Source organism: Cetorhinus maximus, chromosome 12, assembly GCF_964194155.1.
Source record: "Cetorhinus maximus chromosome 12, sCetMax3.hap1.1, whole genome shotgun sequence".
In the NCBI taxonomy this organism is placed as follows: Eukaryota; Metazoa; Chordata; class Chondrichthyes; order Lamniformes; family Cetorhinidae; genus Cetorhinus; species Cetorhinus maximus.
Window position 1 is genome coordinate 11,919,984 of NC_135890.1, and position 14,230 is coordinate 11,934,213.

General features: G+C 39.0%; 1 protein-coding gene across 3 annotated transcripts in view; it reads right to left on the minus strand.

The window, feature by feature from the left end:
- Nucleotides 1–3,679: 3,679 nt before the first annotated feature.
- The window catches only part of usp6nl (USP6 N-terminal like), a 242,110-nt gene continuing 231,559 nt past the window's right edge, over nucleotides 3,680–14,230 (minus strand). For all 3 annotated transcript variants that reach the window (XM_078553022.1, XM_078553020.1, XM_078553021.1), the window contains exon 15: nucleotides 3,680–6,975. In XM_078553022.1, the coding sequence (XP_078409148.1) occupies nucleotides 5,474–6,975 (1,502 nt within the window). In that variant the 3' untranslated portion in view covers nucleotides 3,680–5,473. The remainder of the gene's footprint in view (nucleotides 6,976–14,230) is intronic.

A 14,230-nucleotide genomic window follows, 5' to 3' on the forward strand; every position in this document is an offset into this window, starting at 1 on the left:
TGTGCAGTACAGAGGCCAGTTCTAGGCAACAAGAAATAAAAGAGGCTTAATGTCCAGAGCAGAGAAGAGCCAGGAGGCTGATCCCTGGTGTCAGTAAACTATTATGAGAAAAGAATGGAGAAATTTAGGCTGAAAGGAAATCAGTACGATGAATTTAAGAGGAATGCAAAGGGAAATTTGAAATATAATTTTAAAAGAGTGTTTGATAGGTAAAAGAACAATTTAAGACATGCAATTTTTCATAGTGATCAACTTTGGAATGGACACCTGGTGGAGTGGTGGTGCAAGGAGAGTGTTAATCAGATTGCTTTGAAATGGGCCAATGTAATACTAATGATTTGTCTTCCAGTTGCAATGTTATCTTGTTTGTTAAATAGAAAAGACGACTTGCATTTATATAGCGCCTTTCTCAACCTGAGGCCTCCCAAAGTGCTTTCCAACCAATACTGTCATAATGTAAGAAACACAGAAGCCAATCTGTGCACAAGCTGCCACAATCAGCAGAAAAATAAATGTACATATCAATGGTTCTTGAGTTTTGTTTGTGGGATAAATGTTTGCCAGGACACCAAAAGAACTCACCAGCTTTTCTTTGAATAATGCCACGGAATCCTTCAGTCTATGTCCAAATGCAGCAAGGCCTGGACGATATCCAGGGTTGGGCTGGCAGGTGGCAAGTAACATTCGTGCCACACAAGTGCCAGGCAATGACCATCTCCAACAAGAGAATCTAACCTTGACGTTCAATGGCATTACCATCACTGAATCCCCCATTATCAACAGCCTGGGGGTTACCATTGACCAGAAACTGAACTGGACTAGCCTGATAAATACTGTAACTACAAGAGCAGGTCAGAGGCTAGGAATCCTGCAATGAGTAACTCACCTCCTGACTTCCCAAAGTCTATCCACCGCCTACAAGGCACAAGTCAGGAGTGTGATGAAATACTCCCACTTCCCTGAATGAGTGTAGCTCCCACAACACTCAAGAAACTTCACACCGTTCAGGGCAATATAGCCCACTCGAATGGCACCCCACTTACAGACATTCACTCCCCCAACCACCGATGCACAGTAGCAGCAGTGTGTGCCATCCACAAGATGCACTGAAGGAATTCACCAAGACTCCTTCAACAGCACCTTCCAAAACCATGACAACTATCATCTAGAAGGACAAGGGCAGCAGACAGGTGGGAACACCACAACCTGGAAGTTCCCCTCCAAGTCACTCACCATCCTGACTTGGAAATATATCGCCATTCCTTCACTGTCACTGGGTCAAAATCCTGGAACACCCTTTCTAACAGCACTGTGGGTGTACCTACACCACATGGGCTGCAGCGGTTCAAGAAGGCAGCTCCCCACCACGTTTTCAAGGGCAACTAGGGATGGGCAATAAATGCTGGCACAGCCAGTGAAGCCCACATCCCGTGGATGAATGAAGAAAAAAAAAAACCTGTGAAGGCATATAGAACCACAGTTTAATGTCTCATCCAGAAGACAGCACCTCCGATGGGTTAGCCTCGATTATATGCTTAAGTCTCTGGAGTGGGATTTGAATCCACAACCTTCTGACTGCGGTCATAGTTATGATTCTCAAACGTTAATATCTTAAAATAATTAGAAGTGTAGTAAGATGATGACCTCTGACCATTTGAACTGAGACTGACATTTAGTAATGGTAAATTTTAATATGAAGTAACCACCTGCCTAATGGGAAATTAATTGGAGGCATGCCCTTGTGTACAGGCAACAAGTTTCAGGAAGGTTGTAATCAATGATATGCCTAGGACAACAACAGTTAATCCTGCAAAAGGAAACGTGTTCATCGTGATGCTATTTTACTCGAGAAAAAGAGGCTATTTTTAACAATTCATTTTGAAAGAAAGACATGCTTGCATTTATATAGTACTTTTCATGACCACTGGATGTTTCAAAGTGCTTCACAGCCAATGAAGTACATTTGAAATGTAGTTGCTGTCTTAATGTGGGAAACGAAGCAGCTATTTTTTTGCGTAGAGCAAACGTCCACAAATAGCAATGTGATAATGATTAGATAATCTGTTTTTGTGTTGTTGAATAAGGGATAAATAGTGGCCAGGACACCAGAGAACTCCTCTGCTCTTCTTCAAAATGGTGCCAAAGAATCTTTTACTGTCACCTGAGGGGGCAGACGTGGCCTTGATTTAACATCTCATTATAAAGATGGCACCAACAATGCAAGGGTTCCACAGGACTGCACTGGAGTATCAGCCTTGATTTTTATGTTCTAGTCCAGGGACTTGAAACCACAAATCTTGAGTCTCAGAGGCAAGAGGGGATGTGGGTGTTGCTAGCAAGGCTATAATTTCTTGCCAATGCCTAATTACCCTCCAGAGAGTGGTGGTGAGTCGTCTTCTTGAACTGTTGCATTCCATGCTATAAAGGTACCCCTAAAGTGCTATCAGGCAGAAAGTCTCCAGATTTTGACCCAGGGACTATGAAGAAATAGTGATATGTTTCCAAGTCATGATGATGAGAGACTTGGAAGTGATAGTGTTCCTAGTCGCCTGTTGCCTTTGTCATTCCAAGTGGTGGAGCTTGCGTGTTTGGAAAGTGCTATTCAAGAAGCTTTGAAGAATTGCATGAATCCTCCAGATAGCATATATTGTAACCACAGTTCGCAACTGGTTGTGAGGGTGGATATTTAAGTTAACGATTGGACCACTGAGCAAGTGGACTCCATTATCTTTGATAGTATTGAGCTTCAAGTGTTGCTGCAGCCAGGCAAGTAGAGGGTATTCATTCTATCACACTCCTGACCTGCACCCTGTAAGTGGTGGAAAATCAGGAGGTAAGCCACTCACTGCAAAATATCCAACCTCTGCTCAAGTAGCCATAGTATTTACATGGCTGGTCCAGTTGAGTTTCTGGGTAACTCCCAATATGTCAATGATGGCAGATTCTGCAATGGTAACATCATTGAATATCAAGGGAAGGTAGTTTGATCTCCTCTAGAGATCCAAGCCTCTAACAATTAAAAACAATGGTCTGATTTGTCTTCTTCGCATTCAAAGTGAATTAACTCATATTTCTCCATCTACAAAAGTTGTGTCCACTCATGTTCCTTCACAACTTCCCGTACCCATCTACACCTTGGTGTCACCTGCAAATTTAGACATGCATCTCTCTGTTCCTTTATCCAAATCATTAATATACAAGAGAAGCAGAGGCCCCAGTGCAGGTCCCTGAGTATTCAGGTCACATTCTGTTAATTAGAGAATTAACCCTTTATCCTCCATCCTGGTCTCTTACCTCCTGATCAATTACCAACCTATGCAAAAAGGTTACCTCCAATGCCACATGCTCTCACTTTTGGTAATATAATCATTTGCACAAACCTTATCAAAAGCCTTCAGGAAGTCTAGTCAACTCATTTCATAACTCCAAAAACTTCAATTATGTTCTACATAACAATAGTTAAAGAACTAAGGGCTCATAGGCTAGAATTTATTTATGCAAGTTATGTGGCGATCTGAAGCATAATACTAAAGCACTTGGTCAAATAACCTGTAATATTAAACTAAGGATGCTGAGCTACCTTGAAACACCCATGTTTTCCATGAGAAGCAAAAGAAGAATGTTACCATGGATGTCAAAGAAAAAAACACTCCATTAATAGTAAAACACAAGAAACCAATCTTGTTCAAATTATTTTTTGTAACTTTAAAAAGGTACAGTCACATTAAAATAGAATACACAGCTATAAAACTGCTGCAGATTACTTAGGAAAATAGTGTGAATATATAAATTCTACAGTATTTACCAATGCTGATACATATATTTCAGATAGCAGGTTTCAGTTGCTCCATCTCATTTAAGTATACTATACAGCCAGTGTCTGTTTTAAAGACTCATGATTAAGACTTAAAGGATTATTACAAAAAATTACATATTTCAACATTATTACTTGGGTTTTTCTGCGATTGTTCCATCAAGCGAAAAGTTGAGCAGGAAGTGAATGTTTTCAATTTATTCAGGTCAGAATGTCTCTAAGTGATAAACTGATAATTTAATTTCCACATTTGATTTGTGTATATAATATATACATACACATATACATATACACACAGTAGTGTTGTTTTACATACAGTCAGTCAGTTGATAATCATGTTTGAATCAGTGTTTAGTTAATTTAAATGTTCTTTCAGTGTTTTCCTACTCTGAAATATTTTAAACCCCAACCCAATCTGCCTGCAAACATAGGCACAATCTGTAGCCTATGTTTTCTGCACCTTTCTAGTTAAAAACCATTTTTAAAAAAGTCAATATGACATTTACATTATGGGATACAACTAGCTTTCCGGAAATTAGTTGGGCATCATTAGAAAATGAAACAAAAACCTGCAGACATGAATCCAAAGCAAACTGGTCCAAAAACTCACTTCATTGCAGCTCGGAAATCCATCGATATCATTTTAACTTTCAACCAAAACAAGAGAATGTGTTAATCATATGGTTTGACCTAGCAGGATAGTTCCTGTCATTTAATAATGTTTTAGAAATACTGGAGGGAAAATAATTCCTGTTAATGCATTCAAATGCATGTGGGTGCAATTTACATTCAAAGGGTAAAACATTAATTTACTTTACAATGAAACTTATTTTGGACAAATCATCTGCCATGATGCACCTGGCCACAATTAAAAGTGATGTGAAAATCAATGTGCACTAACATTACAAAAATTTGTGTGGTTTTATGTTGTATTTCATCTGTAGCATATTTTTTTCCCCTATTAATTTAGCTCAAGTGTGATGGCACTGGTCTCCATGCACTCAACATTTCTGTGTAAGCATAGTTAGAAAGTACATGATTAGTTTTGTTGCTGACAATGTAACTGCCTGGGCAGGCTCAAGGGAAATAATGAAATATGAGATCACAAAAGTGACATGGGGAAATTCTCAGCATACCCTAGGACTTGAGGCCAAAAAACTGCAACGAATATTGCTGAATAAACCTATTATTAAAAAAATGCATGTCAGGGTTGCACATTAACAATTCTGAGCTGGATAGTGAGAAGATGACGACAGATTGCAAGTCAATCCCTCAAAAATCTTAGAGATCAGGAACCTCGCAGAACATCACTTGATGCATGCTTCAATCTGCTGTCCGAATGGGTTCAAATCTCACTGCTTGTTGGCACTAGATCACCACCAGTACATGCTCAAATAACTTCAGATGAAGGGGCTGGTGCTCAGTTTTGGTTGGTGGCTTTCTTTAGTTTTGTAAATTCTGGTAACCAGATGTACTGGAGAAATACTGTCAGCTTACTTTGCTTGGAAATTTTCTAATTAGAAACCTCACCCAAAATTTTAAACTATGCTACAAACTTTTCTATTGTTTGACTTCTTAAACACAGATACATTTTAAAAGTCAGAGATTTTCTACTTTAACACTGTTCACATCACTTTTAAAAAGGGGGCAGCCAGTGTTTCAAAGCAATACTGATTCTGGGATGGCTCTTCTATCTGTCTGAGGCTTTCCATAATATTGGGGACCAAATGGAGTTGTATTTGGATATCTTGTTTGCGCATGTGGATCAGGATATGGCAAAGTTCTATTATATATATTGCTGCCAGGTAAAGCCACAGTTTGGTAGCTAAACTCTGGGACAGGAGTGTGCTGTACATTTCGAAAACTGGGTGATCCTTGCATATTTCTTCTGTACCTTATGTCAGTTTCCTGATTCCAGTGTTGTTCATATTGCTCTTGTCTTCTTGTGTAATGCTGTTGGTATTCTGGTGAATGATGTTGTGTACCTTCATATGGAGCTGGATGCCTTGTATAGTTGGTTGTGTTCACTGAATCATATTGCCCGCTGTGGTCTAAAGGTTGTGCCGCAGTTCTGAATGCCTGTGAAGAATTAGAAAATTGGCGGGTAATAGTGAAGGAGTTTATTCTATTCTCTTGGTAGTCTGGCAAATGTGCTTGCTTTGTACCATATGGCCTATTGTCATGATTTGTTCGACCTCCAGGCAAATTGTAACTGTACTGTGGCATGTCTTTCGATCTGGTGGGTGAGTACTGTGGGAGGCTACCATGGTACCCAGGAGGGCTAGTGTAGGATGGTGGCAAAGAAGGTTGCCGCTTTATTAAAGGTCTTTGATTGGAGCTTACTGATCCAGAATGAGTCCTTGGAGGTCTTGCTTGAGAATTTGCATTGACATTGCTTGTATTGCTTGATAACGGAGCAGGCAACAGCTTCGAAGGGCTGGTATTTTTCAACGTGGTTTCTCGAGAGAGAGCATTATTTTGCGTTACCCCATGCTCTCTGTCTTCCACCATCTCCTCAGCACGATTTTCATATTCATGATCCACCCCAGGAACATTGTCGTATTGTGAAGCATTTGAATCTCTTTTTGTTTCACCAACCTCAATAATCAGTGCTTTTGCTCTACCCACAAATGTCTCCTCTGGACTGGATGGGGAGCTTGGTGCATTATAGCTTCCAGTTCTGCCCTTGCCATCCATAGAATGTTTTGAAGTTGCTTCTGAAATTTTTAAACCTGAAGGTTTGTTCCACTTGGGTGCAAAATCCTTCTTAACAGTTGGGTTAGCATTTGAGTTCTGGTTAGCAGTAGCATTGTTAAGTTGTTTAGGATTGCCATATGCTAATGCATGCTGTGGTGGTAGCCCATGCTGTTTTTTCACATCAAGATCCGGCAGGACTTTCACTCTGCCTCCTTGATTTTCAAAAGACTCCGCCCTATGTGATTTAGCAGTTGGCTTTTCCAAAGTGCTCTTTCCATGCCTGTTGTCAGGTTGTTTCTCCAGCAGTTTTTCTGGTGATGTCTTTCTGTCTTTTTTCCTTGATGCTGGAGGTCCTACTTTAGCTGTGTTGTTCTGTCCATTGATCATGTGATTGCGAACAGGTGGTTCTTGGTGCTCCACAGATACCTGGCCAAGTAATTTTTGTGGAAATTCTTCAGATTTACCTGAAAATTCAAATTGGAGTACAGTATTTAGAAAACATTGCAGATATTTCATTTTCAAGTTCACATTTCTAATTATGATAGGGATGAACATATTTTCTTTTCATATGTATGTTAACAGATTACAAATATTAACAGGGGAAGCACATACAATGTCAAACATTTTTCAATTCATACTGACCTTCCTAACAGTGAACTTTCAAATTGAAATTCTCTTTCTTCTTTTCCCCTTCCCCCCACCAGAAAACTAAGGCCCAGATTTTCACTCCTGGGTCGGATGTGCAGAGACAGGAGAATTCCCAGCTCTGCAAACCCGATCTTTAAAAATGGCGGCCCGCAGTTCCGACTTTTATTCTGGAGTAGGGGGGCTAGATTAGAAGTCGGGCCCGCCACCTCCGGAACGAGTGCAGAGGCTGCCGGGTTTGGAGGCAGGGTGGGGGTAAGGCCTGTCTCTGTGCTTCGGCACTTCGTTGAGTTTAATTTAAAAAATGATTAAAACAAAATCAGCCCTCCAACCTCACCCCTCCATATACTCTCCTTGCCCCACCCATGCCAATCTATGCCCTTTACCCATCCTCCATTGCCCCATATGCCCCCTATGCTAACACATGCCCTCTATCCAACCTCATGGACCCTCATATCCCCTATGCCACCCCCCACATCTCCAGGGCCCTTTATAGCCCCTAAGCCAACAGTGCCAACCCATGTCCTCACCCATCAGCTTTTGCCTTTGCCCCCTCCATGCTAACTCATCTAGTATCCACCACGGGCAAACCTCAGGAGCCATGCTGATGTAAAATAAAGTTGTGTATCTATTGATTATATCACTGTTTTCAACAAAATAAAAACACTGTTAAATCATTCAATACATAGAAATCACCAACTAATTTCTTACGAAAACAAACATTTCTATTCTATAACCGCTTGGAGCTGTCAACCAACTCACTTAACAGGCACCACACTGTGATAATGTTAGTTTGTAAAATTAGTCATTGCAGCACAAATCCTATAATGAAAGCCCTCAGGCTTATGTCAACAGGAAGAATGAAATAAAGCACCAATTCTTTACGAATCCCAGGCTTTTTAAAAATAAATTAAAGTCCAGCAGAGTTAAAACTGTTGACAGCTTTGACAGTTCCGATGAGTTTTGATAGTTCTTTGACAACTTGGCAGTTCTTTGGAACTGACTGTCCAAGCTGTCAATGAGTTTATGCACTTTTTATGCACAATCATGTTTACTTTTAACAATCCCAAAGAGTGCCTTACCTCTCCCAAATGTGCCCTGGGACTATATTCAAATGGTTCCTCACCAAAGGGGTGCCCTGGCTATCCAAACGAACCTACCAAGTTCAGACCAGTCCTTACCTGGTCTAATCTGCACACGGTAGGTTTCACATTTCTGGGCTACCAAAATCCCACTTTAGTGGGCGTAGCTGATGAGTTAAAAGGCCAGCTGCCTCCGTAAAATGCACATCTGTGGACTCCAGCCTGACTCCAATCCTGTCCCCAGGAAAATAGAAAATGCCGTGTTCGGGAGCGCGACATTTCAACTTTTTCGCCACAACAGAGAACTCTGCCATCATGGGGAAAATCTGGGCCCAGGGAGTTTACAAAATTCTCCAACATTTCAAATATGTAGTTACATTTCTATGCCATTGACTGTTTGCATTTATCATCTGAAATGTTTCAATCATATCCTTAATGCTACAACTATCTCATATAAGCTAACACATAATACGTTGTGGTATACACTGAGGGACTGAAAGGCTATGAAGCTTGAAAGCAAAGTTTCATCAGAATCTTTCAATCCTCAAATGTACAACTACATTGAAATGCATCCCAAAATGTGTTCTTTAAAATATACAAGTAAAGTTTAAGGGGGGCAGTTTTTTTTTGGCTTTAGGTGAATTTGCATTATTCATACAAAACTTAGGACAGGCAATTGGAAGCAAATTTGCATGAAATAAAAATCACACTATTTGACCAAACCCAGTGCTGTAAATTATGTAGCATAGTAAATTTGAGTTTCATTTTACTCTACATCATGGAGATATATCATGCTTCAAGCTTGCGCTGTAACTTAGTGAGTAAATACATGGTACAGTGTGGTACTGAGCATTAAAAACCAAGATGATACAAGTTTTGACAGTTTGTGCTGGTTGAGTTAATCTTAATGGTCAGGGTGCTACAATTGACCTCCAGGTCTAGGGAAGGCAAACAACAAAAATAAATCACATCAGCTGGGAGTCCATCCTTGAAAGTTATTCATTGGTCCTTTGTGTAAAGTGTAAAAGTGTGAAGTTCAGACATAAGAACAAGAATTTGACTGAATTCTTCTGTGTTACCCTCCATGACCAAAAAGCCGATAAGCACTTACTGACAATAGGCCGGTTATGTAATATAAGAGGGAATTAAAACCGTAAAAAGTACCCAGTAAATGGCAACAATCCCTTATGTTAAGGTAATGATTAACTGAATTTCATGACAAAAATCAAATAAAATGCATCTCCAGAAAGCGTTCAGCATTCATTACACCGCCAGACAAACTGTTCATGGGCCTCAGTGCCTGTTTGTGGAATTGCGATGGGGCAAAATTGGTGCTCGGCTACCTTACATAAATGTCACTCAGTTTGAAATAATTCATCTTGTGAAGAGTTTTTCAGACATTTTGATACAAGTTGTATATTCACAAGTATTAAATAAATTATTACACTTGTTGCTGCAGCTCTTAACATCTGCCCTGTAAAAAAATATTGTTACAGTAGAATGTTAGTGGCTGTGCTCTCAAACCCCTAGGCTGACACACTGTGCAATTATATGAAATACTAGGGCAAATGATTTTGTTATTGTACTTGTTGCTTTGCCTGACACTAGGTAATATAAAATCAGGTAAATTAAACACACCAACATTCTATAAAATGTTAAACTAAATAGAGATTTTGGCAGCCAAACAGCAAAGTATATCAGTGCACTGAATGGCTGCTGTTGTTTAAGGCAGAATATTAATTATTCCCTGCATGGCATGAGCCTCATCTCAACCATACTTATCTGCAGACCCACCAATCTGAGGTAGTGAAAAGAAAATGAATCCATCAGTGGTGCCCTCAAACACCTTACTCATTGTAATCACTACTCTGAATTGACCAAAGGAGCTCCAATGCATCATTTTAAGGAGGGTGGAAAAATTGGTCTGGAATTTACAGTTGTAATGATGGCCGGTCATCCATCGTTACAACTGTGAAACTGACAGCAATTTCTGGCATGTGCACATATGCAGTTAAACACAAAAATCCAGAAGTTGTTATTGGTGATTCCCTGCTCTTTCACAGAGTGTGATAAAGTTACCACAAGATGACAATCTTTAGACATCACTTAAAATAATGTAAACTCCTCCTTTTACACTGTAATAGCCCTGTAAAATAAAACCCTGAACAAGTTACGCCTTGTTGAATGATGTGTGACTGGGCTTTTAATCGAGTACCAAATAGCAATTCCTGCTGACCAACCTGCCTGCCCCAGGACTTTATATTTGTGAAATGTCAAATTTCCGCATGATAAAAATTTCACAGGTTTTTAATACAACAATTTAAGTTTTCTAAACAATATTTCAGCTTCTACTTTATTCACATGTGTAGCCCTAATGATTAATTCACTCTAAAATTCTTTAAAAGTGAATGATAGTCCATGTACTTTACTTCCTGGTTTGCAGTTTGACAATTTTTCAATATGATTGGCTGTTTAGCCTGCTTGATGACATCATTGTGACTGAATGCCTGAAGAATGCTTCAACTTGGTGCTAGAATCAAACAAATGTTAAGAAAGGTGAAATCCACATCACAGATTGCTGGATCTTTGTGGGCAGCTTTCTTTAAGGTCAATGGCAACGTTGTTACTGACCGCAAAATCCGAGCCATCATCTTTTTGAAGCAGTGCATTCTGTCCTGCACGCCATCCCCCTCCAACCACAGTCCCCCAGTGTTTTACCAACAATAGGAAAACCTTCAGCTATCTTGCTACCCAAAATCCCACCCTAACTTCAAGATTCTCCTAAACCTAACCTATCAAGCAAGTCTCCCTTAGCTTCCTCCGGCTTGTGCTAGGGCCCAATTTCATACCATGAAGCTCCTTGGGCTATTTTATGATTATGAAAAGACAAATGTGAACTGTTTTAAGAACCTTTGCATCTCTGGATACCATCCTAGTGAGTTGACAACAAATCCTCTTAAGGGGAGATTGAATAAATTATGAGGAAAGCATATTTTGTTCCACCACTAAGTTAATAGTTAAACACATTTTTGAATGCATTTCTTAAAATGTTTTAATAAATAAGTTGTCCATGAGGCGTCAGACACAAATGGACATTTATGATCTTTGTGATGAAAGATCTGTCAAATTCAAAAGCATTAATTTGAGAAAATATTTTTTAACACTAAATGAAGGATGCCATGTCATGTTACATATTTTATTTATAACTGACTAACTTGTAATATGTAATATGAAATTCATAACCATACACCTTCAAACTGACAATAACACATAGTGATATCAGCACCGAAGGCTAAAAACCAGATATTCACACAAAGCCAAATCTGTCAATCATTACTCAGATTGGTACATTTTTAACAGAGGGACAAACAAATTCTTTTCATTTTTTTCTGGGCAATCCATGAACTTGACAGTAAAACAGGCAAAAGATATGCAACAAAGGGGCTGCAAGAGAAGCTAACAGTGAAACAGCTGCAACTGGTGGATCTTTCTCATGTGTGAAAGCAACATAAGGGAGCTGCATCCAAAAAGGGGAGAAAAAGCCATGCCCAATTCAATGTGGCCATGCATGATTTCATATACCCTTTTCCCACATTAATGGAATTTTGCATCAAAATCTACGAATATATGAAACAGATTTGGATTGCCAGGAATATCACTGGGTCAGCATTCCTTTGTGAAATTAAGGACCAAACTGCACCCAGAGCTTAGCCACCCTTGCCCTCAAATACAAGCAAATGTGGAGTGGGGAGATTCGTGATAATGGGTCATCTGTGTGAAAACTGTAATTATCTGTGTATTATGCGCCCTTTATGAATTTCAAAATACTATCTGTATAAATTTATTAACCAAAATCAATTTTCTGTCTGATGTGGCTTTCTCTAGCAGTTTTCTCTTAGTACAGCTATAAATTGCCAGGGACGATCATCCCACTCTCTGACACCGAGTGTCAATGTTCAACATCAATAGTCTTACCCACAGATTTAGGTTTATACTCTAACTTACATTGAGATAAAAATGGAATGTAAAAGAAATCAAAAGAAAGAGTAAGAGCTAGAAAGAAGAGAAAGAAAAAAGATGAAAGAAATAACCGGTGTAGCTGGCCTCTTATTACAATTCCAATTTATTAAATTCAGTTTACTCTGCATGTGTGTGTGGCTGGAGTTTATTTGGAAGAAATTAAACATTCTATTCTCCAGTGCAATATGACGGTCTTTACAAAAAACACCATAAATTGCAGATTCTATTACTTAGAAAATAGGTTATCCTGAAGATCTGGAACATTTTTGAAGCAACCTTTAACTCCCAGAAAATGTCCCATGAGCTTAATTTAGTCCCTTTCGCAATACTCCAGGAATTAATCAGAAACCTTGTCCTTTAAAAATACTAAAGGACTCTTTTAAAAAAAAAAGCCGTCTCCCCAGGTGGGGGCATCTGGAGCTAGGGAGTACAGTTTCAAAATAAAGGGTCTTTCATTTAAGATGAAGATGTGGAGGAATATCTTCTTTCAGACAGTCATTAGACTTTGAAATTCTCTTCCTCAGAGAGTAGTGGAGGCTGTGTCATTGAATACATTCAAGACTGAGTTAGACAGATGTTTTAACCAACAAGGGAGTTGAAGGTTATGGGGGAAAGACAGGAAAATGGAGTTAAGGCCCCAATCCGATCAGCCAAGATTTTATTGAATGGCAGAACAGGCTTGATGGGTCAAATGGCCAACTCCTGCTCCTGTTTCTTACGATCTTCTGTTCTATTAAGACATTCTGGTTTAGAATATTTTGTATTAAAATAGATAAATAAGATTTCAATTATATCAATCTTCTGAGACAAACATCACCTGTGCATTTTGAAAACTTCAAAAGGGCATTAATTTTAGCACCCAAATCAATAAATCCAGAGATTTTGGAAATTGCAAGTAACCCGAGGACAAGAATTTAGCACACCCTTACCATGAATTGTTAAATACAATTTGCGTATAAACATTAGCAACTGTTTTGACAATACCCTCACTGGAAGACACAGATGTTTGCTAGCATCAAGTTTTCATAATCAGAATTTCATAAATGTGGGAAAATTTGAACCCTATTTTGCCACACCAGCTTCCAGCGAAACACCAAAAAAACAATTGTGATTTGTTGCCCCACCAACTGCTGCTGTAGAAGTGAAAGTGGCCCCCGGGCAGAGTGACTCGTTTGATATCTGCCGATGAGGAGAAAAGAAAGAAAACAATAGAACTAAGGTAGAAAGGAAGCAAGAGGTCAGTTATGATGCAGAAACAATCTCTCAAATACTTGTCAAAGTATTGTGTTCACGAAAACCTAATCAGAGAAAGTTTTTCAACTTTGAAGTTCATCTTAAACTTCAAAACTCATTTGGTATTCTACACCAATCAATAATTGCTATCAACAGGCAAAGTGGGATAACTTCAATGAATATTTAAAAATATACTTCAATATATTTTAATACAAGTCAACAAACAAAGTATTAGCCATACAGTGAATTATAAAGTATTAATTCATGAATTATTATTTCGAAACACAGGCTAAATGAACATTTCACTTTCTGGTGGCTCTTTGATTAGCAAAAGCCATTTGTCAAAGTCTATGCCCTATGACTTTTTCAGGCATAATACGAACTTTGATCAGTCATAGTAAGGAACTGAAGTACTCAATGGATTATCCAGATGATAACACAGCTTTTGGTCACAGATGAATCACAAAATACAGTACAGCCTTACCAACTACATAGTTTACCAAGACAGAAAATCAACACTACCATTACTTGTAGAGCCTTTAAAAGATTAACCTAACTGCAAACCATGTTAAACTATTAGGATAAAACAATATTGGCACTTAACACAATCGCTCTTTTTGCTTTGATGGAGTACTGCTGACTATGCACCAGCAACTGCAGTCTCAAAAGTAAATGGTATGACCTCTAGAGTACGACGACATCACAAGTCAACTTCTTTGTGGGTCCCTGCAGCAAGCTG